Below are 26383 nucleotides of genomic sequence, written 5' to 3' on the forward strand. Positions count from 1 at the left end.
GACCTTATCAGGGTTTAATTGATTAATTAGTTAAAGAAGATAAAACAAAAAGGGACACACTCAGGGTTAAGGGCCCAATTTTATAATGTGTAGAATGATAAGAGAGGACCTTAAATTTAATTAAATTAATAATTAAATGCTTAAAGGAATTAATTAAAATGCAAAATGCAACACACTAAGGTGGGTGCTAACCTAAGCATGGAATTGTACGACCCTAATTAAGGGTGTACAATTTATGACACTACAACCACATTTCTTACACTCCACTACATCCTCAATTGATGAAACCTACTTGAAACTCATAGACATGTCATTGTTGTAATAATTGGAGATAACATCCTCAAGAAGAAAGATAATCAAACCTTTAGCTAAGACCTCGAGACAATGTTTTGAAGGTACATCTAATGCCACTTAGAAGTACAAAAATGTTCCAAAACATCATAATAGACCTCTAATTGGTGAATTGTGTCTTCAATATCTTCATGGAAGATATGTGACCCTTGCGCTTGAAAGAGCAGTGTCATGCAACTCAATGATTGTGCAACATCAAATACATTATGACAACCATAAGTACGACAAGGTTCTAACATCATATTAGCCATAATATCCCTCAAATCAATTGATAAAGCTCAATCCAATTCTTTGGCTAGCTCCTAGATTCTCGCCACCCACTATCACCAATATCGATTACTAACTCCTTATCAACAAAAGATATGAATTCCACCAACATCTCTTCCCTAAAAAAATTATGTTTCCTCTAGCTCCATCTCCTACTCGATTGTTGATCACACCCCCTTGACACCTTTGTTATACTTTTAACCCCCAACTAGAACCTTGAAGATAATACAATTTGTGACAAATGACAACTATGTGTGAAATACCTAGGTAGATAACCGCATCCTCCATTGCCAACATATTAGGTGTAATCATTACATGATCCTAAACATAAATCTACGAATTGATCCATCATAATTTGGCATCCTATGCATTGACAAACCTGTCACCACCTTAACCCATATCAAGTCTAATCTTATTGTTACATGATTATATAAAGATAATATATATTTTTATTCTTTACTTTAACTTTTAATACAATTACTTTTAGTTATACTTATTTTTATTAAAATAATTTTTTGTATGTTGCTGGTGAAGTTGAAAGTTAGAATATGCCCACTAGGGGGTCATGTTGTGTGGAGTACAAGTCTCGTGATAGCATAAATGATGACGTTAAGATCATGTTCTGAAAAGATTTGATTGACTAAATGCTACTCCATCTTTAACTCACAAATTAAAAATATTGACTTAAATTCACACTCTCATATCAATTATAAAAAACAATTACAATATACATGAAACTTTCAACTAAAAGAGCAATAATTTATAATGTATTTCATCTTCCAAATACCTTTTTCTATTTATATCATTCCAATCTTTGCCTAGATTAAAAATTATTTTTCATTTACTTTAAGTAGTCATTGTCTTGTACCTCATATGCATAATATAATACATTTCATCTTCCAAATACCTTTCTCTATTTATACCATTCCAATCTTTGCCTAAATTGAAAACCATTTTTCATTTACCTTAAGAAATCATTGTCGTGTACCCCATCTTCATAATATAATACATTTCATCTTCCAAATACCCTTTTCTATTTACATCATTCCAATTTTTTGCCTAAATTGAAAATCGTTTTACATTTACCTCAATTGATCGTTGTCTTGTACCTCATAGTAACACTTGTGGAACAATAAAGTCAAGGTTGTGAATAGACACCTTTATCTAAACCAAGAAAAGAATTACCAGCACCAAATGGTAAGTGGACTAGATATATTATTTAATCATTATTGCCAAATTTGGTCTGTTCATGATAGAAATTTCTATAGCAAAAATATTCCACTTAGTTAGCAATCAAGATTTTCTATTAGGTAAGCTTCTGTAGACGCAACACCGTTGTACACAAATGTCAAAAAAATCAGGTATTCGGGAGGAGATTGAAAATGAAGGTCTGTCACGGGTCGGCCCATCAAATTCCACCCAAAAAAGAAATCTCTCGAGTTGGATGAAAATTCAGTTCGATCCCCAGTAACATTGACTAAATGAATCTTCCAAAATGCGACAGCACAGCCGAAAGATTATTAAAGAAAGTAGATGAGCACAGAAACTGATGGCGAAAATACTTATTCTACAATGCAGAGGTAGCAGAAAGACAAAGTAAAATTGTTATGGGGAATCGAGTAGAGTAGGTTTCTCCAAGAAAACAAGGCACGTACGTAGACTACGACTTTGAAGTGCATTGCAAGTCAAGAATGGGATATTCCTTTGCTCACCCGATACACCATTCATCAATGCCATTAGTAATTTAACACCAAAATCTTTGCTGTGGCAACTCCATGTGCTCTCCCATTTGCCACCTTTGGACGCGTGGTAAATGCTTTGAATAAGCTGCTTTAATGGCGTTCCCACAATTGACTTGAACCAGAAAAACTGTAAAGAGTAGAGCAGAAAGTTTAGTTGGGTCGATGGCGATGACGATGACGATGGGTGGTGAGAAAAGGGTGTGGGGAAGTATGAGTGAGAAGCCTATGATTCATCTCTTGCTTGTCATGTTTCTTCACTGGACGGCCGTTTTCATGCCCATTCCTCCAATCACAGACGTAACAATGGCGGCTCTGTGCCCTGGTCAGGAGCAGTGCAGTCACGCTATTTATCTCACTGGACTACAGCAAGTGGTATTTCTCTTTTACTTCTCTGCAAACTCTTTTTCTGTTAAATGGCTTCTTTCTTTCTTATCTAATCGACAAATTTAAACAACGCAGTTTAAGTTTAAAATTGTTTAAGTAGTTCATTTGAAATCACATTACTTTCCTTCATAAAATCTATCTATTAATGTGAATCGCCTAAAAATTAGAAGCATAAAATATACTGTTAAGCTAAAGTTTACTTTTTAAAAGTCTCTCTCTGCTTTCTTTTTTCCAATATTCCTCTCTGTTTTCCAAAACCAGAGTTTAAGACATATATTAAGTTATGAACTAAAGAAAAATGTTTACTCTTTTTTTATGCATAAGCTTTTTTATTTCTGTTCTGTGACTGTAATACATACTTAAGCAGTATAAACTGGAATGTAGAGGAAGAATTATTATGGGGAAAATCTCTTAAGGCGATCTGTTAGCAATCTTACTTTGCTTTGTAACCATATCATTTTAAAATTTATTTGACAAAATATTACATTTGCGGAGGGTTGAAATTAATTTTGATGTCTCTGTTGAACTATTATAAGTGGAAATCTGGAAGCACTTTAGTTTCTGGAAAGTCCAAAAGAGTAGACAGGTGGTTCAGTCAATTACTGACTATTTTTCTAGAATATCAGCATTTATTGCAGAAGGGCTTGTCGTTTTTTACCTTTAAAAAATTCTAATGTATGCAGTTGTTAAACCACCTAAGTCAAAGTTAAAGTCACGATGTGGGCTTTCCAAATAGTCATTTTATAAAAAATACAAAGAATTTTTTCTCTAAGCCCAATTACTTGCCAAAGTAGTTATTTTATTAAAAAGCCCAATAAAAATAGCTAGACAAAAGTCAAAGTCAAAGTTACGCGATCTAATCTTATCCATTTTTTTTATTGGATTCACCTTAGAAAGAGATTACATACATGTCAAATTTTTGGACTAAACAAGATTGGATCTTTGGTGACTTTTAAACTAAGCAAGATTAGATTTCTGGTGAGCTCATTAAGAATCATTCAACTTCATCATATTGACAAAAACATGTTATTTTAAGAAACAATTATTTTATAAAATGTCATTTAATTTTGTAACATCAATGCACATAAATTTTTATTTCTATTCTGCTTTTAAACCATAATAAATGCAAATTACCTTCAACTCTTCAAAATTTTATTTTTAAGCGTCAAATTTAACTTTTTATTAAAGCATTTAATAATGAGACAATATATTATAGATCAAATGGTTTGTAAGGTTGTGCTAAGGCTTTGGGTTCTTCCCATGTAGGTCCAAGGTTCAACTCTTGCTGGTTGGATTTACCTAGCAAATGGGTTGTTTCATCCCACTCAATCGTCCATTGAGCTATTCTCACCTCATCTTGCCCCTCCATACCCCAAAAATTGACAAAAAATAAAGTAAGATGGAGGCAAGGTGTAGATAGGTTATTGGGCTAGGTCTTGTTGAGTTATCTCATATATGTACAAGCTACACATCATTTGCAATGTTGATATATATATATAGTAAATTTATTCACTCATTTTATATTAAATATCAAAATAAGATTTGTCATCTCTCACCATGCCCTATATAACCAAGGGGTTTGGGCCAAGGGAGAAGACTTCCCCTTTTGCCTGCGAGTAATCACAGTCCAAGCGATGTTGTCATTAGGTCCATCAAAAGAGAGATCAATCGGAAGGGACCCCACAGGGTTACAATCAGTGGTGTCAATGGAGTGTTGCAATAGAACAATAGTAGGTTGTTGTAGAGCAGCAACAGGCTATGACAGAACAACAGCAGAAGCAGATCCAACGATAAAAGAACGTGGCTACATAATAGGAGAAGCAGGAGCGGGGACCTCAGGAAATGAAGCCATAAAAGTAGCAACAAAAGCATCAATAGTCGTGAGGGGCATGACATTGACATCATCCTCATGAGAGGAGCCAACAGACGAATAGTCAAGAGCATTGATTGTTAAGTGATCAACAGTAGCATTCTTCCACCGATCAGAATCACCTTTGTGGTGTGAAATAGAGCAGTCTGAAGCAAGATGACCCATAGAGAAGCATCTCCTGTAGCAGAAGGGGAGGCCTTCAAAATCTAGTAGTTGAGACCAAGGCCTATCCCCCACCATAAGAACCACATCTCTTGGGAGATGAAATGAGATGTCAATGTCCACAAGAATGCAAGCAAATGTAGTGTGGTCTATTGAGGACGCAACTTCATCGACCTTCAAGAAATGACCAATAGAGTTATCGATAGCCTCATAACAAGAGTGCTCCCAAAAATGAAGAGGGAGATTGATGAGGCAGACAAAAACTGGATGCACATTAAGTGGTTTAGTGAGAGGGTTGAAAGAAGTTGTCTAAGGCTAAACAGAGAGAGAGTGCACTCCCTAAGCCCACAACTTGCCCAATACCAAATTCCGATCTGTGGAAGATATAAAGGAAGCGACAAAAAAGCCCTTAGCACCGGGGAAAAACTCAATATTGTGAGCCACCAAAGGCCGCCAAGAGTCACTTACCCAGTGATGAAGGTTCAGTAGAGAAGGCCAGAGCTCAGAGAATCTGCACACAAGAGCACAGTGTTGGTAGAACCCAATGTTGTCCACGACATCCTCTCCACAAATCACCACAGAGGAGGATTTGGCACACGGAAGAAGATGAATCCCCTTCAAGGGTTGGGCGGAAGATCTGACTACATGAGTAAAGCTACGCTTGCCAACAGAATTGGGCATAAAACTAACAACATCAACAACAGTCGGCTCAGAAGCATCACCAAAAGCCAGAGAGCCAACAACAACAGGATCCTCAGCCAGAGAACCAGGGGGCATGAGTGTTGCACCAGACAAATCCCCATGGGGAACATGGGGAGCTGCAACAACAACCACCCGAGGAGCATAAGACCAAACAACAACCAACGACATCAAACATACCATGGATCACAAGAACAAAAGCCCCCCTGCGAGGAGGAATGGGGTGGGGGGGGTGGTGGGGGAGTCAGAGGATGAGGGAACGCCACAGACATCCACAACAAATAACACCGTAGAAGCAAAAACCATCGTTGAACCAGAGGCACTGACAACAGTGTTCAAATGGAGAGAGACGAGAGAGCCATTGGAGAAAAGCGAGAGAGCCATCATTTAATGTATTAATTTATGACACTATTATGTTGATAAGACATTCTACATTAATTTCAATTATTGTTCTATCATGACCTTATTTAATATATATATATATATTGAAATTTGACTTTAAATTTAAAAATTCAAATTTTAAGACAATTCTTAAATTAATTAAAATAATTTTAAATTGTATTTAAACAATCACTTAAGGTATTTATATCAATATCATAATGTACTATTTAGGAGTAAACATCAATCCTTGTGAATTGATGGGAAATTTATGCCCACTAACGAGGAGGAAAAGGAAAGCCACTTTGTTTTTTTAGTGGTGAAGTATGTTTCCATGACGCGTGTGAAGTATCGTTATTTTACTTTTCACATAACGGGCAATCCACGTTTTCCAAATAAAATCAAAGCACCGGAATCCACTCAAGGTCGTGGAGCATTAGAAATGACACTAGGTATTACGACGTTTGATTGAGGTTAACTGGACGTCCCTTCCTATGTCTTCACCTTTGTTTGTTTAGTTTTTATAAATGTTTCACTTGTCCTCCTTGGGTCATTTCAGTATATATTATAGGGGAGAGATAAGCCAAAATAGGGTAGAACTTCCTCGTTAGCAAAAGCTTCAAAATTGACACATATACCCTATGTTGGAAGTTGATTGGAGTATATGTGTCATTTCAGTAGATATTATAGGGGAGAGATAAGCCAAAATATTTTACTTAAAAAGATGTTTTTGGCTATCACATTTCCTTCAATTTCAAGTTTAGCCATATTGTAAACTTTAACATAGACGTTATAAACAAATGGTCAAGTGATGCATCTTGTAAGGCTAAAAATTTGCAAGGACAGTCATATTGGGAAAGGTGGTTTAAGATCTGAAGGCCACTTGAGTAATTTTTGAGATGTGTGGTTTCTAAAATTATTGGGATTATTCAATTTGTAATTATAATTATTTTTTGTTTTGTACAGTTTAAGTTGGTCTAGTGGTCGAGAATTTGTGCTCTTGAAAGAGAGGTCACAAGTTCAAATCCCAAAAAGGGTAGGGTATCTATCAAAAATAAAAATTATAAATATTTTTTGTTTTAATTTTATTTTAAAATTTTGGATTATAGTTTGTTATATATTATGTTATTTTTCATTTATATGATAGATTATAGATTATGATTTAAAATATTGATGTAAAAATCATGTATCTTTGATTTGTTGAGATAGATTATATAAATATCATGTTTCTTATGTAAATTTATATCAATTTTAAATTGTAAGAGAATATAAGATAATTACTCTAACAAATAAAAAATTTAAAAGGATAAATATCACACCCTACATATTAATTTAGTGATCTACCATAATAAGAAAATAATCCATAAACAACAAAATTGTGATTGATTAATGAAAAAGGGTTAAAAAATTGCTTAGTTTTTTTTGTTAAGTTGGAGTTGTCAATGTCAAAGATGTAGTTGTTTAATCCATTTGATAATATATCTAATAATCTAGGATTGAATCTTTGCTTTAAACATTGCCACAAACCCATGTTTACTCTTTGCTCTATGTTTGGAACTTTGGATACTATCACACATGATTTGATCTTAGGTAACTTGATTATATCATCATGTTTGTATGTCAAGGACACAGTGACATGTTATTAAGTTTTGGAGCAACGCATATATGTTACTATGATTGCAATCTAGTCCTCAAGTTTTGGGGCACCACATATATGTTACCATGATTGCAATCTAGTCCTCAAGTATTATAGAGTTCTATAATCCATAGACCTACATAGATATATACGTCTTTAGAATTAATGTGGCATTGAAAGAACCTTCAGGGGATTAATTATGTGAGGATTGGAATATTGGAATATGAAACTTCCTTAGCTCCTTGTCATACCCTGTCACCAATTTCACTAGATTAGAGGACACAAAATGCATGGAATGCAAAATGCTCAAGTGTAGTACTTATAGTGCAAAATTGTACATGATATGGTCTTAATTTATTTTCTTTAACCGATTGATGCTTAAATGACTTGATGATTTGGTTCTCCAAATTACATTATATTTTAAAGTTTTAGCTTTATTTATACAACCATAGATGTTGAATTCAAACAATTAGATGTTTATATAACCTCATCGACAATGATCAAATCTTCCAAAATTCAAATTGGGGGGAGGTCACATACATGATTTGATTTTTTGTAGGGATCACAATCACACCTAAAATCTAATTGAAGATGCAAGAATAGATGTGGTAAGAGTTGACTTAATCGACTCAAATTTAAGATAAACTGATAGAAGATTAAATTTAAATTTATAATAATTTACATATAAAATAAGTCAAATTAAATGTAAGGTTTTTCATTTATAATAAGATAAAAATAAAAAATACAAATAAAATATAATTTTCTCCTCCACGAGCACTATTACTATTATATTTGGGAAAATAATTTATATTGAATTGTTTAAAATATACTTATGGTCCAACATTCCATGCTAGACCTGCTTAAAGTATTCTTTGTAATTTGAGTAGAAAGGTGGACTCATAAATTTAATTAATCTTTTATATAAATGTTTTTTTTTTAATTTCTTGTATTTTAAAGCTATTATTCTTTACGATGAATTTTACTCATTGCTTAGTTGAAAATTGAAACTACTTAACCTTTTGTATTAGCTTAAAACACCATTTTCTTTAAATATTCATCTTTAACTTCTTATTTATTTTTTTCTTGACTTTTTTATTTGAAAAAAAATAAAATCTTTCAATATTTGGGAGCTATCTGAAACAAGAGACGCAAAGCGTCATGTTCCTGCCGAGAGGAGAATAGAAAATGTATGGGTGTTAGAGGGGAGTTCGAAAAGGTTAATGTACATGCTAGGTATAATGGTAAAGAACAACAAAACTTAGGTGTCTATAAGATTGAAATAAAGTGGGTTTAATTTTTATCAAGATTCTAATAGTTTTTTACAAATTTTAAAGAGTGCAATCTTTAGATTTCAGTGCCAAATGCATTTCATGATTACTAATAATTATAAAAATGTAGATGACTACAATATTAGAAATAAAGTAGCTGATTAAACTAGTTTATAAATTTTACCTTTCATATTCAAAATTTAAAATTCATGCTTTGTAATTATTATTTTTTTAAATAATTATCTTTAGTAAATTATCTTCAAAATATTCTAGTTAATTACTATATTGAAAAATATAATATTAATATAAAAAAAATTACATGTATTAAAATTTTATTTAATATTGAATTTACATAAGATATTTTAATATAAAAATATTTATATTATTATAACTAATATTAATGAACAGTTATCTAAATTAATTTATATTTATATAAAAAATTAATTATTATTATCTTTTAACTTTATAGCTACAATTTAATAAATAAAACAACAAATCCTCTTAATCCTAAAAGCATCAAACTGCCAATACATTTACGGTCATTGTTTCCTCAAACCCTGAACATAATCACAGCCGTTTCTCCACCTCTTCGCCATTTTCACAGCCGTTTTCTTTTAATTCTCCTGTAATAACACCTACTATTTCAACACCCTATGTTCCAAAATCCGGCGAGTATTCCGTCGTTTTAACAAAGCCTGGAGCGTTTTACCCATTTTAACCAAGCACGTCAAAGTCTCCGTCCGCCATTCAAACCGGCAGCCGAGCATTTTATTCCCCCCGCTACTCCTCTTCTCCTCTCACCAAACCTCATCCTGAAACCCTAGCCAAAACAAATAAACAACCTCCCTTCCACAGATCGTGCCCTAGAAACCAAATCCGGAGCCCATACGACCTCACCCCAAAAACTCCACATAATCCACTCCTCTTCCGCCCTCTGGCGCCATCATGTGACCAGCCGCAAAGAAAATAATTATCACATCTCTGCAACTTCGTCTGTGAAATACAAGCTCTAACGTTTAATGGAAAAGGAAAAACCTGTGAAAATGCTGCCCCCAACTCCTCTGTAGAAATGCCTAAAACTTTCGCTTAACAACAAAAGCCTTTGCCTTTGGTCTTTGCCTTCACTTTTGGTTTTCTCTTGCAGCCTACCACCACACATATCGTCGCAAAATCTTCTCATGTTGTGGCAGGCAGGTTCAGAAAATTGAAAATGGATCGAAGTCTTTTCTGTGTATTATACATAGTCATAATAATGTAGCTGGGAGGTGACAATTTAAAATTTAAAATAAAATAAGAAAAATTAATTATGCAGTGGCTGATAAATAACTTTTTTGTTATTATAAAAATATGGAAAAAATCAAAACTATAGAAGTGCAACCAAATATTCTTAAATACTATAAAATGATTGGTCAGTTTATAAAATTAATTGAATCTATCGAACGCGTTAGTTACCTGCCTGTTGGCAGGAACTAAAAACACATAAAAATATAAAATCATGAAGTCACCTTGAAAATTACTTTAAATTTTCTAAATAGTTGTTGCAGTGATTGGAACCTTGGCTGATACGATGTAAAGCCAAAGAGTTTTTATTAAGAGATGACAAACCTACTTTTAATGCCGAGTGATGGTGCGGACCTGGTCAGTTGGCTGTCTATTTCTCGCCTATTTTCCATCAACTCTTTCTGTATCTGTCATTCAAATTAAGGTTGGTCTGACTTAGAGAGCTTCGATAGATTCCATCGAAAATAAATTGTGCGACTGTTATAAACTGACTTTAATTCTGTTTGGACAAGCAGATTTATAAATGGATCGAAAAATTTAGTGGATTTTTTCTCTGTTCAAAGGTAAAGGTAGAGCCACGTATTCAGATCTCGCGACTTTTCACTAAGTTGAATTCCAGAAGAGGATATTCCTATGCACGGATTTCGCATCACCAGACAATAGAGATGTGGCGAATTTGTAGTGCTGTAACAAGTGCAATTGTTGCTGCATATTCATTTGCTACCAAAAAGTCTCTGGACGAGTGGTGTGACAGCAAAAGTTAAAAAATTATTCCAAGGGGAAACATACTCTCACAAACTCCGTGAAAAAGCAAATGTTCCTGGCTTTGTTTCTGCACGCTCCAGCGCTTTGCTTTTTCTTGCGGTTTGTCTACATCACATGACATGAAAATTATGGACTGCACAGTTTCCTTAGGAAGTTTTGTCTAGGCAAACAGATTATTTGCATATAGAGGATTATTGAGAAGTGCAGCGTGGTGTAGTGATTGAGAAGATGAGTGAAGGAAGGTTTTTGAGTGTTTTTAGGGAGTCTCCTTTCCGTCATCTGTTGGTGGCAACGTTTTTGTACTGGACAGCCATATTCATGGCGGTCCCTCCTATTACAGACATTACAATGGCTGCTCTGTGCCCTGGCCTCGACCAGTGCAGTCAGGCTATTTTCATCACTGGACTACAACAAACAGTGAGCTTTTTTCTCTTTCTGTTTGTTAAATCATTACATTATTCGAGCTTGAATTTGCACAGATTAACTCTTGGAATCCATTGCAAAGCATATCATTGTGTCTCAATTTTGGGTGGTTTGGAGCCGCCGCATTGTCAAGCGTCCCTGAAAAGAAACTTTTGAGTTTATTCCAAACTTTAAAGTTTATTTAGAATTTTATTCAAATATTTGCTCTACGCCTGTAGAGCCGGGTGGATTTAGCTCGTTCGTCCGGTCATTAGAGTCTTCAATCAAAGCCAATGGCAAGCTGTAAGAAAAATTTACTTATATTACAAATATTCGAGTTTGTGATAAAATGGCGCAAGTATACTACCGGCCTTTCCAGAAATGTACAGTACCATGCATTCATCTGATAATCTCATCTCGGGAACTTTTTGATGTAGGAATCCCTCTTTTTAGTCCACTGGATTTTCTAGGGACTAAATTTTCGTTAATTGGCTAAATATTTGTGTATTTACAGAGATTATATTTTCCAAGACTTTAGGCGGCTCCGACTCCTAGGCAATCACTAAGGCCCGCACATCTTACGTAAGCCGGCTCCTTGGGAATCGAACAAGACAAACTGATATATAGGAAATTATGATTATATTTATGATAGATTCTATATTTATACTATTATTTACATACATCCTCTATATTCCATTACTCTGTGTGAATTATGCCGAAGCTTGCAATGAGATTTTTATGTTGCGCAGAGAATATTACAGCCTCGATGCTGTTATACCATTGAGTCTATTTTAAAAATTAGGCTCAAGATATTATAAGAGATATAGCCAATTGGATGTCTATGTATGTATGCAAGGGCTCTTTATCTTGTTTTTTCCACTTTAAAACTTATATTCCAAATTTGATAAATACTTCAGAATTTTTTGAATCAAAGCACGTCAAGCTGTTCTATTTTCAGACTGCTAATTTGCAGCTCTTATTGCTGCTCAAATGTTATAAAAACTTACTGTTAGCTTTCGTACTGGGTTTTGGTTCTTTCTGTCCTTTTCCTTTTTTTTTACAATATCATGAATATGATTTATATTTTATATTAAATTTAGATTTAGTACTATGTCCTTCGATTGAAATTTGGGGTTGCCCATGCATCATCAATAGGCTGCCTCCAATAAGGTGAGGTCCCCTGTTCCAACCCTGAAGTTTCTCCTCCAGAACAAATAGAGGGAACAGCTTTAATGGAGTGTCTTTAATAACTTCTTTCTCTCTCCCCATCCAAAATGAGAGAGATATTCCTCAGAAGAGGAGAAATTATTGACTAACATTAAAAAAAAACCATATGTTTTGATATTTTTCAAAAGCTGTAGATTTTTCTTCTAAATAAAATTTCAAAATTATAATTTGTAGTGAAATTTAATAATCTTGTTTAGAAATATTCTAGAAACTAAATTCGAAAAACATCAATAAAAATATTTTAGTTAAAAATTTAGAAACAAAATAATGAATTATCTATTTTTATAAGAAATTACTCAAACATTTATATGTGTACTTTGTATCTTGAGTCTTTACTGACTCTTGACTATGTCACATAGTTTGCAATCAGTTGCTGCAATACTATGCAGGGAGGGGTTTATATTCTGAAGAAACCTTTTTGGGGAATTTGATTTCTGTTTTTTTTTTAAAACTATTTTAAGAACCTATATTTAAAATTTTAGTAGTAATTGTAAATAATTTTTATTTCTCTGTTCTTTCCCACTCACAAGAACAGATTCAATTTTCTGGAGGCTTTAGGAATTATTTATTTTTTTATAAAATGAAAGTAGTGTAAGTTCAGAAATATTAATAACAAATTATTTATATTTTCCAAAAATTTACATCTTTGCCTGTCGCATTCCTAATTGTTTCTAGGTTATGCTGTCTACATTTTAACGAGTTTTTGTAATAGGGGTATTACTTCTTGTAGCTTTTTGTGGGGGCTCAAGATTTGTAAGTATTCCCAGCCCTATGATAAAATTCAACAAGTTAATTGACACAAACATATATAATTGCTTTGGTGAAAGAGTGGGGTTAAATGGCAATTGCATTTTCTTCTTGACTTTGTAAACCAATTCCTTTTCATAGATAATTGCAGTTAGTAGGGTGATTAAATAGGTGAAAATATTTAATTGACTATGCTTGAATTGCAACTGATTGTGGTTGAATGTTTGTAAAGTTTACTGGTTTTGCTAAGGTACCAGTAGCGATACATTTGATGGGTGTTTTGTAGATTTTGTTCTGTAATTCACGTTTATAGCTTGCCATGTAAACTTAAAATTACTTTCTTAAGCAATTTGATTGTTGACTGAAAATGTTTTAACAGATTTCTGGAATTGGGACAGTGCTGGTTACACCCATCATTGGAGATCTTTCGGATGAATATGGGCGGAAACCTCTGCTTATGATTCCGATGACTGCTGCAGTCATTCCTTTGGGTAAGGCCAAGGAAAACACCTTTTGGAATTGTACATGATTATTAACCCTTTGAACAGGGAAGACATAAGAACAATTAGTTGTTACTTGTTTGCTATTTGTGTTTTTACATTTTTTTTAACAAAGAATACATGGCAGGTGTGTTGGCATACAGCAGGTCAAAGCCATTTGTATATGCATATTTTGTGTTGAAAACAGCTGCTGCAATTGTTAGTGAAGGCGGCCTGCATTGCCTTTCTCTAGCATTTGTGGTACTTTTTTGTCCTCCTCAATTATTGACTATTCTATGTTTTTTGGTATTTTCTTCTGTATATATAAATAAATTATAATTGTATCTAAGCAGGTTTTGAAGGTAATTTCAGCCTAAGTCCCTTGTACAGCACATGATATCTCCGTATGCATATTGTTCTTAATCTCCATATGCATATTGTTCTTAGTGTAGTGCTTTCAAACTTTAGGTAATCTACTGAAACAGAAAAGGAAATGCTCGAATTCCCTAACCAAACACATGGTGATTGGTGCAAGGCACCTAGGCATGTTTTTTCCATTTAAGTTTTCTCAGTTTGCATGATGTAATAAGGATGATAGTCCTTCATCCATAGGTGTGTTTTGATCCTCTTTGTGTGGTCAAGGGGGCTCTATGGTCATTCTATAAACCTGGAGTTGACCTTAGTCCACTAGGATCCTTTCTAGGCCTTTAAGGGAATTTTTCTTGATTTTCATACTATGGCATTAGGTGATATGGATGAAGTGTTTAGGGGTCATTTCATTCATATTTCAACTTGTTTTAGGAGTTCTAAGTCTTAAGTTGTCAAAAAATGGAAAAATGCAAAAGTTGCAAAAAGTTGCTATGACAACATTTTGCAACTTTGACAACTTTTTTGAAAATTTGTTAAATGGTGGTTTTAACTGTCCCAACCCCCTCAAGTTGGTTTAAACTGATGGGGGATGCCTATTTAGGCTCTCGCATCGATGCCCAAAGTGTGGGGAAAAGTTTGTAAGGAGAATATACTTAAAATTTCTGAATAAAAACTAGTTTTCTGAGCATTTACTACCTGTACGGACATGGTACGGACCTGACAGACCTGCACCAGGCACATGATGTTTTAGGCATGTGAAATACCTTTCATTTGGAATTGGAGTGACTTCATTTGGATCTGTTTGGTGCATTTTATAGCAATTCTTCTAAAAACTGTCTCAGAACCTAGGGTTTTAAGGGTTTTGACACCTAATGGGCATTATCTTGCATTCCTAGAGGTACTACCTTATACCCCTTTGGGATTTGCAAGGTGTCCATATGTATTTTATGATCCCAATGGCTTAGGGTCTGGCATGGACGTTCTCAAGGTGTATGATCAGGTGTTAGGTTGAATATCCTCATGTATTCAGCTTGCAGATTGGTGAATAGAGGTAGCAGTCACAGACAACAGCAAGGAAGTTTGTGAAAACCATTGAGTGGTGTCTCAGAGAGGTGGATACATCTTCCCAAACCACTGCCTCAGTCTCATGAACCCATCATCAAACTTGTGCTTGTGTTCCACGCCTAACTTGGCCAATTAGGCCTGTGAGCCTTGTAGGGTTTGGCGGTGCAGGAGTGGGTTGAGGCTCTGCCCTCTTGGGAGTTGTGTGGTCACCTTGAAGAGGTTCTAAAACCTTCAAAACAGTATTAGGTTGTTTGAGAAATTGGTCCTTTGTTAACCGATTTCTAGTTGTGAGACCTAGTAGCCTAGTAGGTCTAATAAGTGAATTTGGTGTTGTGAGGTTTGGGGAATCAAACCAATGGGTGATTCTTGGTTGTTTGGGGTCCTTAAAGGTGTCCCTACTACTGTTTTGGATCAGAGAACAGATTTGTGTCATTTGCCCTATTTGAGTCTCATTAGGGGATTGAGTCTCTGAATCAATTTTTGTGTCTAAGTTGTGTAACCCATAAGAGGATGGGTTTGGCCTTGTATAGGTCTAAGGGTTGAGTGAGGGGGAGTCTTCATACCCTTGTTCAATGTGAGTAAGGTGGGTTAGGTTGGAGAGGCACCTTTTGAGTTTGGTAACCTGTGAGACCATTTTGACACTTCCTGCTGTGCTCTCTGCATCAAGTGGTATCAGAGCACTACTAAGATCCCTGGTGGTGGAAAGATGTCAGAAAATGAAGGCAATGATGGGGATGAATTCCCTCAAAACATTACCAATAAGGAGTTAGCCAAAATGCTCAAGGAGCACCTTGCAAAGAGCAAGAAGATGGATATGGAGTTGGAGAGACTCAAGCAGAGACAAGAAGGAAGAAGGGAGGAAGAGGAGTGTGAGGAAGAAGAGGAAGAGATACTTGTGTCTCGGTTGGAGAGGTTGAACATACCAGCAGATCAAAGACATTTCTTGGAGGCTCTTGAAAGAGTAGGAAGAAAGGACAGCAAACCAGATGTTCCAATGTTCATGGGAAAGATGAATGTGGAAGAATGCATGGATTGGGTGGAAGCCCTTGAAAACTACTTTGAATGTGATGATACACCTAATAGTTCAAAGGTGAAGATAGCCAAATCAAAGATGAAGGGTCTAGCATTGAGTTGGTGGAACTTCCTGCAAAATGAGAGGGTTGAGAACAACAAGGCACCTATCACCACGTGGAAGAGGATGTTGGCTGAGATAAAGAAGCAATTTGTACCAGAAGACTATGAAGTTGCCCTCCACAAGAAGCTACATAACCTGAAACAAAAAGATATGGATGTAAGTACCTATATAGAGGAATTTCACAAACTTACCTTGAAAACTAAAATATCTGAAACTGAAAATCAGAAGTTGGCTAGGTACTTGAATGGATTGAAATATAGTATTCAAGATGAATTAAGTTTGTTTAATCCTGAACCAGTCCATAAGTGTCATCATATGGCTTTGAAAATAGAAGAAAAACAAAGAAAGAGAGGTGAGCAAAGCAATAGGGGTGGCAGAGGTAATCAGAACTTTAGAGGAAGGGGCAGATTTCAGGGCAGAAGTTCATCATAAAGACCACAAGGTGAGGGCAGCCAGCAAGATGTTGAGAAAGATTCAAGTCATAGAGGCAATCCTAGAGGTGGAAGAGGCAATGGAAGGGGCAGATTGGGAGGTAGAGGCCCTAATGTATTCACTGGGAGATGTTTCTCATGTAACCAAGTAGGCCACCAATCATTTAGGTGTCCTGAGAAAGCAAGCAGCAGTTTAGGCCAACAAGGAGAAAGAAGAGTGCAACTAGCCCAAGATGATGACCATCAAAGTACCACCTCATATCACACCACCTCATCAAGACTTGCTGATCCAATAAGTGGAGAATGTATCATGTTCAATAGAACACTTTTGACACCAATCAATAAGGAGCCCCCACAAAGAAAGTCTTTGTTCCGAACCAAATGTTTGGTGAATGGTAAAGTATGTAAGGTAATAGTTGATTCTGGTTCTACTGAGAACTTGGCTTCTACTGAGATGATTGAGAAGTTAGGATTAAAGAAAATACCTCAACCTAACCCCTATAAAGTATCATGGTTGAATAAGGAGCAGCAAACACTAGTTGATGAACAATGTTGGGTCAGTTTTTCAATTGGCGACTATGAAGACAAAGTTTTGTGTGAAGTGGTGACTATGGATGCTTGCCATCTTCTTCTAGGGAGACCTTGGCAATATGACACTAGTGCTCAACATGATTGCAAGAGGAATGTGTATCACATTAAGAAGAATGGTGAAAATTTCACAATGACTTCCTTACCGGATGATGCTAAGGAGAAAACCTCAACTAGTAGTGTGATGCTGGTCGGAGAGAAGGAGTTCATGAAAGGCTTAAGGGAAGAGAAGACACCTTGTTTTGCTGTTGTGGTGAAGCCTAAGAACAGCATACCTAAGAAAGAGAAAAATCAGAGTTTGTTGAAAAATGTAGGCCCCAAGGAGGTCGCTGATTTGTTGGATCAGTATAAAGGAATTGTTGCAGATGGTACCAATGATACCTTGCCCCCTGAAAGGATGATAAGTCATTGTATAGATCTGATTCTAGGAGCCACCTTGCCCAATAAGGCTTCTTATAAACTCACCCCTGAACAAAATGTAGAAATAGCAAGGCAGATTCAAGAATTGTTGGAGAAGGGTTTCATAAGGAAAAGTGTTAGTCCCTGTGCTGTATCAACAGTCCTTGCACCTAAGAAAGAGGGAACTTGGAGATTATGCATTGACTCTAGAGAAATCAATAAGATAACCATTAGATACCGGTTTCCTATGCCTAGATTGGAAGATCTCATGGATTGTTTAGAAGGGGCTAAGTACTACTCAAAAATTGACCTCAAGAGCGGATACCATCAGATAAGGATCAGACAGGGAGATGAATGGAAAACAGCTTTCAAGACCAATGAAGGTTTGTTTGAGTGGGTTGTAATGCCTTTTGGTTTGTCTAATGCTCCTAGCACTTTTATGCGCTTGATGAATGAAGTCCTAGCACCTTTCATTAACAAGTTTGTTGTAGTATATATGGATGATATTTTGGTGTTTAGTAGTAGCAAGGAGGAGCACCTCAAACACCTAGACATGGTCCTCAAGAAACTTCATGAAGAGCAACTGAAAATCAACCTTGAGAAGTGTTCATTCATGCAAGAAGAGTTGGTTTTCCTAGGATTTGTCATCTCAAAAGGAAATTTGAAAATGGATCCATCCAAAGTTGAAACCATCCTTAATTGGCCAGCACCTACCAATGCAACTGAGGTAAAAATTTTTCATGGCTTATGTAGTTTCTATAGAAAGTTCATTAGAAACTTTAGTGGAATTTGTGCTCCACTCATAGATACCATAAAAGGCGGAAGGAAATGTGTGTTTGTATGGACCAATGAAGCGAGTAGGTCATTTGAGATGTTGAAAAAGAAGATTGCAGAACTTCCCACCCTTGTACTTCCTGATTTTCATAAAGTCTTTGTGGTAGAATGTGATGCTAGCAATAGGGCTATTGGAGGAGTCCTAAGCCAAGAAAGGAGGCCAGTAGGCTTCTTTAGTGAAAAGTTGAATGAGGCTAAACAAAAGTACTCCACCTATGACCTTGAACTCTATGCTATGGTTCAAGCCTTGAGGAAATGGAGGCACTACCTACTTCCTAAGGAGTTTATTGTTTTTACAGACAATCATGCTTTGAGTTTTCTAAATAAGCAGGAGAAACTTCATCACAAACATGTTAAATGGATGGAATTCTTGCAATCCTATACTTTCACAATAAATCATAAGAAAGGTGTTGCTAATAAGGTTGTTGATGCTCTAAGCAGGAGGAGTTTGACCATCCAAGAAATTCAATTTGAAAGTGCAGGTATACACACAATAAAGGACATGTATGCTATGGATGATGATTTCAAGGAAATCTACAAGGTATGTGTTGATATGGCAGCAAGGTATCATACTAAATTTTCTGAGTTTTTGGTGCAAGATGGATTCTTGTTCAAAGGAAGCTTGCTTTGTGTGCCTAAGGGGTCAATAAGGGAGAACATAATCAAGGAGAAGCATTGTGGGAGTCTAGCCGGTCACTTTGGGGTAGATAAGACATTGGAATTGGTTAGAAGATTTTATTTTTGGCCTAGGCTTCAAACTGATGTAAGAAGGTTTGTGGAGACTTGTCTTGTTTGTCAAAGGGCCAAGGGCCAAACATCTAATGCAGGGCTCTATACTCCTTTGCCTATCCCTTCAAAGCCATGGGATTCAATAAGCATGGACTTTGTGCTTGGTCTTCCAAGAACCAAATCTGGTTATGACAGTGTGTATGTGGTTGTGGACAGATTTTCCAAGATGGCTCACTTTATCCCTTGCAAGACCACTCATGATGCTTCACATGTTGCAGGTTTATTCTTTAAAGAGGTAGTTAGACTCCATGGATTACCTATGTCAATCATATCGGATAGGGATCCTAAGTTTATAGGTCACTTTTGGAGGACCCTATGGAAAAAGCTTGGCACCAATGTTGCCTTATCTTTAGCATATCATCCCCAATCAGATGGACAGACTGAGGTCATAAATAGGTCACTTGGAAACCTCTTGAGATGCCTAACACAAGAATATGGTTCAAATTGGGATTCCATCTTGGCACAAGCTGAATTTTCTTATAATGATTCTATTAATAGGAGTACAGGTATGACACCTTTTCAAGTTGTTTATGGTGTGCACCCTAGAGGGATAATGGAACTCAGAGATGTTAGTCATTTGGAGAAGAAGAGTGCTTTGGCTGAAGATTTTGCAGAAGTAATGAAGGATGTGCATGATCAAGTGAGGAATCGTCTACAACATACCATAGAAAAGTATAAGGCAACAACAGATAAGGAAAGAAGAGGTTTGCAATTCAAGGTAGGTGATTTGGTGATGGTACATTTGAAGAAGGAGAGATTACCTAAGGAGAAATATACCAAGTTGCTGATGAAGAAGCTTGGTCCTTGCAAGATCCTCAAGAAGTGTGGCAACAATGCCTACAAAGTGAACTTACCTTCTTCTATTGGTTTGTCACCTATTTTTAATGTTGCTGACCTGTATCCTTATAAAGGATCTGTAGATGATGTTTTTGTTGCAGGTGAATCAGATGTCCAGCATGATGAGTCACTCAAGGAGATATCACAGCCATCCATGTTAGAGATTGAGAGCATCCTTGACAAGCGGGTGATCAAACACACAAGGAGGAAGGTGTATTATGAGTACTTGGTCAAATGGAAACACCAACCCCTAGAGGAAGCCACATGGATGACTAAGGAGGCCATTGAAAAGGCAGGGTTTCAGTTTGAGTCCATTCCCACTCAAGGGACTTGAGTTCTTTTGAACTTGTGGAGTATGGTGCAGGGCACCTAGGCATGTTTTTTCCATTTAAGTTTTCTCAGTTTGCATGATGTAATAAGGATGATAGTCCTTCATCCATAGGTGTGTTTTGATCCTTTTTGTGTGGTCAAGGGGGCTCTATGGTCATTCTATAAACCTGGAGTTGACCTTAGTCCACTAGGATCCTTTCTAGGCCTTTAAGGGAATTTTTCTTGACTTTCATACTGTGGCATTAGGTGATATGGATGAAGTGTTTAGGGGTCATTTCATTCATATTTCAACTTGTTTTAGGAGTTCTAAGTCTTAAGTTGTCAAAAAATGGAAAAATGCAAAAGTTGCAAAAAGTTGCTATGACAACATTTTGCAACTTTGACAACTTTTTTGAAAATTTGTTAAATGGTGGTTCTAACTGTCCCAACCCCCTCAAGTCAGTTTAAACTGATGGGGGATGCCTATTTAGGCTCTCACATTGATGCCCAAGGTGTGGGGAAAAGTTTGTAAGGAGAATATACTTAAAATTTCTGAATAAAAACCAGTTTTCTGAGCATTTACTACCTGTACGGACGTGGTACGGACCTGACAGACCTGCACCAGGCACATGATGTTTTAGGCATGTGAAATACCTTTCATTTGGAATTGGAGTGACTTCATTTGGATCTGTTTGGTGCATTTTATAGCAATTCTTCTAAAAACTGTCTCAGAACCTAGGGTTTTAAGGGTTTTGTCACCTAATGGGCATTATCTTGCATTCCCAAAGGTACTAACTTATACCCCTTTGGGATTTACAAGGTGTCCATATGTAATTTATGATCCCAATGGCTCAGGGTCTGGCATGGACGTTCTCAAGGTGTATGATCAAGTGTTAGGTTGAATATCCTCATGTATTCAGCCTGCAGATTGGTGAATCGAGGTAGCAGTCACGGACAGCAGCAAGGAAGTTTGTGAAAACCATTGAGTGGTGTCTCAAAGAGGTGGATACATCTTCCCAAACCACTGCCTCAGTCTCATGAACCCATCATCAAACTTGTGCTTGTGTTCCACGCCTAACTTGGCCAATTAGACTTGTGAGCCTTGTAGGGTTTGGCAGTGCAGGAGTGGGTTGAGGCTCTGCCCTCTTGGGAGCTGTGTGGTCACCTTGAAGAGGTTCTAAAACCTTCAAAACAATATTAGGTTGTTTGAGAAATTGGTTCTTTGTTAACCGATTTCTAGTTGTGAGACCTAGTAGCCTAGTAGGTCTAATAAGTGAATTTGGTATTGTGAGGTTTGGGGAATCAAACTAGTGGGTGATTCTTGGTTGTTTGGGGTCCTTAAAGGTGTCCCTACTGCTGTTTTGGATCAGAGAACAGATTTGTGTCATTTGCCCTATTTGAGTCTCATTAGGGGATTGAGTCTCTGAATCAATTTTTGTGTCTAAGTTGTGTAACCCATAAGAGGGTGGGTTTGGCCTTGTATAGGTCTAAGGGTTGAGTGAGGGGGAGTCTTCATACCCTTGTCCAGTGTGAGTAAGGTGGGTTAGGTTGGAGAGGCACCTTTTGAGTTTGGTAACCTATGAGACCATTTTGACACTTCCTGCTGTGCTCTCTGCATCAGTGATGGGGTCAAATTTCCTCGAGCTTTTCATCTGATATTTGGATTAGAAAGTTTTCTTGCCCTCAATTTCTATTTTTTCCTCTCTCCAACAACCTCCTCTATGCACTATCTTTTGTAGGTTTGTATAGTTACTTGTGTCTTAATCTTTCATTGCAGTAACCAGACCTGGCCCAATATTCTTGATAAGATTCATGTCCTGTATCCAAGTCTTATTTCTCAAAACTTTGAAGAAGAGTGTAAAACATGCTTAGTTAGGGAATTTGAGCATTTCCCTCTGCCACAGTAAAATATGCTCAAAGAGCGTAAAATATCATTCTTCTATGAATTTTTAATCCTCTCATTAGGACTCATTATACACCTATTATTGATCTTACTCAGAATGATGTTTGTTGTTGTGAGTTAGATTTAGTGGATTTTAGATGGTAGAGAACCTCTTCCAATGAGAAGAATGTAATCAAAGTGTACAATAGATACCTATTCCAATTATGCCACAGTTTCTAGTATTTAACAGACTGTTGCTTCCCTAACTCCAAGAGGTTCACTTGCTTCCCTCATAATGTGGGTTTAATTTGATCTCACAAGTCACAAAATGGTAGTATTTCTCTCCACTTGACCTTTTCCTTTTCTCCTCCTTGCCCCTGCTATCAACTATAGTGTCGAGGTGAGGGAGGACCAAACGAACTGAAAAATTAGTTCTATCCACAATAGGCATTGCCAATGGGTGTATGGGTATTGTTAGGAATCATTAGCCCACATATTCTTTTAGGGTGGGCCCTACTATAATTATTACAAAAGGGGGGCATCAACTATAGTTGCATGAGAACAAATAGGGAGAATGTTGCCATATTGATACCCTCTTAATCATACCCTCTTCCTTGCCAACTCCCTAGGAACCCAAGTAATCCTTTGGAAGCATATATCATTCCAAACCAATACCTCTTTCTCATAGTCAAACTGCCTTGTCCTAAAATGCATCATTGCATTCGATACTATGATCTACTTGATAATGTGTTTCAAATCTGCATTTGAATTCAGGTTGCGAATAGCCATCTAGAACCCTTCTAGATGGTTATTCTTTCATGATGTTAGATTTCCCAGTGTATGCTATTGGAGTTAGGCTTGTTTGTCTTGGAATTGCCATAAGTGGCCAATGTTGAATGTGTGAGAAAGATATCTTGAGACACAAATCTGTTCAACACTTTTTTTCTCTGAGTTAGGGTATAAGCCATGTCATTTGTAAATTGTTTTCATAGTAGGGTGTAGTTCATGTGTTTTCTCACATTCTTGATTCACATTCACTACATTTAGTTTATGTCAGTTGCTTTCTCACTAATAGTCAGTGTCTCCTTAAAAAATTTGCATTTGTTTTGTTGATTGTTTTGAACGTTCTAACTTCTTTGCATGGCAGTAATCGAAGTTGACTACCCTTAGATTGACAAATTCATAGCACAAAACTGCACATAATGATATATTTATTTTGGTCTTTTCTAAAGTCCAAATCACGTCTTGAAAATCACATTGCTAAACTTTCATAGAGATGTCCTAAAAAAGTTATGTCTACTACCATATGCACAAATCATTCTCCTGCCTTCCATTTATTGTATATCTCCAAATCAAGATGAATGATAGTTAACTAAGAAAACTAGTGAGAAGTGATTAGAGTTGAAAGGTCTTTTCCCATTTGTTAGTTCTAGTTGGTAGGTGGCTATTAAATTTCCAAGGCCAACTGAAATGCCTCTCACCTTGGCTTCCCATATGTATGTTGCATAGTTAAGCAGTTCCAACAAGATTATTGATAGAAAACTTCTTTGAATATGGTGGTCCTTCTTGGAGATGTGAAATTGTTACTAGTGGAAAATGTGTCATCTCCCTAAAACCTTTGTAGCAGTTAGAATTCATTTTATTTCTTCGGTTCTATGGAGAATAGTCAAGTAGCAATGTGTAAGGATGACAAAACTTTCTTCTTGTTGAGATGTCTGATGAGAGTCCATCAATTCCTTTTTATGTTTTGAAGGTTTGTTATAGTAGATTGGTGTTTTCTGGACTTAATCCTTGCTACTTATTTTGCAACTAAATAACCTCCATCAAGCCGTTTAGAGTATTGTTCATATTTGCCAAGGAAAAGTAGATAGTTGTTTTGGAGGGTGTTGATGGTTTAGCTAAGTGATTCTCAGTGACTTTGGATGTTTTCTTATTGCAAGTATTAGGTGATGGACATACAAGCTTTGAGGGTATATCACATAGCCTTAAATGAGCACTAGATTTAAGGAGTTGAAGGTGATGGAGTGCAGTTGTAGGTTCAACACCAAGAGAGGTGGGCATATTAGCATAGAATATTGGAGGGGGAAAATACAAGGAATGCACACTGTAAATATACATGGGAATAAAATCAGTAGTGTGAGAAGCCTATATGGGATGCACAACAAAGAATCTTAGAAACTGGTACAAATTCAAAATTTCAAAATTAATAATAAGCTTACCCTCGATTTTTTGAAATGTCACTGTTAATGTTAGATTATTGTGCAAGAACAACTTTGCAAAGATAAGCATCTTCATCTTTATACTTTTGATCCAATACAATGGCGAGCTAACCATCATTTTTGGTTGGTTACTTTTTCATCTTTGTAAAGGCATCCTAGGAAGGCTTTGTGTTGTAGAATATTAATGGATTCTAGTATGAGAAGTGTGAAAAACGAAATTAATGGAGTGGGGTTACTAAAGTTGAGCTTGGTTAAGGTGTAAATGACAGTAAGAACCTTTTATTAGGGCATTTGTTAGGTAGCACTATTTATCTCTCTTAAGACAAAAATAATCTGACCATCCTTGATGTAGGAAAAATGTTGTTAACATTGCTACACTTGGATCAGATAGTCATCTTTTTTTCATTAATCAAGTGAGGGTTAAGGACCCACTCCCTGTTCTATTAACATTTATGAAAAATATACAAAATTCCTGCCATGACGTTTGGGGAGGATACCAAAACATTACAACATTGTATGGGTGTTTGGTATTGTATCTAGATTACATACATTGGTAGCGTAAACACTAATAAACAAAATAACCTAACCAACCCTTAGAAAGAATGTAGATACTGAGATATACAATCTTGATCCCAAAACATATAGCTTATGTAAAACCTACCATTCTATTACCCTCCCATATAGTAAAAGCTTGTTGAACCAACCAGGTAAAGGACTATCACATGCAGATGAGTTTGGATGAATAGGTGCCATCTTCTTGCTTGACCATGCCAACTCAACACAATAAATTTTATCACCTTCTTTGCATTTGCTAGATTAAATCACTTTTGGAAAGAAGAGGATTTAACTAGCTTGCACAATTTGAACACTTCCATTGATGGGATGTATGGACTAGCACCAACACCACCTTAAAGAAAACCTTGAATGGAATCCACCTTCCTTATTAGGGCCTCTAGTTTTGATTCTATTCCTTTGATTGCACCCAAAGACACCAATTCCTTGAACTTGTAGTCTGTGCAACGAAGAGAAGAAAAGTTAACTGGTGTAGCCTTATCCACTACCTCAATCACACCGAATCAGAATTTGTCCTAAACATAATAGTTTCCAAGTGCCTTGGTTAATGCCTTATCCCTTATCCCATATGATCATACATATGATAATAAAAGCATTGCTTACAAACATGGAAGAAATATTAGAGCTTACTTGGTGTCTTGTTGCTCCTTGTATAACATAAATGCCTTGCACCACTTGAATTGCTTCCACACATCACCACCTTGAAAGAAGAATAACCTTCTCATTTTGGTCTCTGTAATTTTGCTGAGGAAATTCATCTTATTTATTTTTCCTCCCAATTGGAAATAAAGGGTCCATGGGTTACTATTAGAGTATTGGGAATGTTTAAGATAAAAAATAATTTTGAGAATGGCAACAATGAAATCTCACAAAGAATCAAAATCACTTTAACAGGCAAATAGAGTAACTCCTCAATGGGAGAGTATTTATCAAATGATATGAACTACCAATTCCACTATCGTCAATCACACTTGTAACAATTATGATGATGCTCTTCATTTTGATCGATCTCTTGATTGAAATAAAACATGTTATATTCCCATCAGAATTTAGTTTCCATTTTCTTGTTAGTGGGGGGCTTCAATTTGATGTTGGAACGATCTAGGGAAGAAAAATAAGAGTTTGAGATCCCATGAACTAGAACCAACTAATCATTTTATGCTTTTTAATGCTATGCCATTTGGATAGAGAATGTCTCACAATCGATCCCACACAAATCTCAATTCTAGGAGAATGCATTGTGGGCTAACTTAGTATTTCCCAGTATTTCCCACACAATAGGAAAATCCTCAGTT

At 36.2% G+C, this 26383-nt stretch overlaps 2 protein-coding genes across 3 annotated transcripts in view; both read left to right on the forward strand.

Moving 5' to 3' along the window:
- Positions 1-2388: 2388 nt before the first annotated feature.
- Positions 2389-26383, forward strand: part of LOC131063183 (uncharacterized) — a 55890-nt gene continuing 31895 nt past the window's right edge. The window contains exons 1-3 of one of the 2 annotated variants that reach the window (XM_057996973.2): positions 2389-2732; positions 13559-13670; positions 13807-13919. In XM_057996973.2, the coding sequence (XP_057852956.1) occupies positions 2523-2732; positions 13559-13670; positions 13807-13919 (435 nt within the window). In that variant the 5' untranslated portion in view covers positions 2389-2522. Of the gene's footprint in view, positions 2733-10311; positions 11221-13558; positions 13671-13806; positions 13920-26383 lie in introns of those variants that run through there. The other variant, XM_057996974.1, reaches the window with a different exon arrangement.
- Positions 10382-10802, forward strand: LOC131063185 (uncharacterized). Its single transcript, XM_057996977.1, has 2 exons — positions 10382-10462; positions 10554-10802. The coding sequence occupies exons 1-2, from the start codon at positions 10382-10384 to the stop codon at positions 10800-10802; spliced, it is 330 nt and encodes a 109-aa protein (XP_057852960.1).

Source organism: Cryptomeria japonica, chromosome 11 (assembly GCF_030272615.1).
Source record: "Cryptomeria japonica chromosome 11, Sugi_1.0, whole genome shotgun sequence".
Taxonomy (NCBI): Eukaryota; Viridiplantae; Streptophyta; class Pinopsida; order Cupressales; family Cupressaceae; genus Cryptomeria; species Cryptomeria japonica.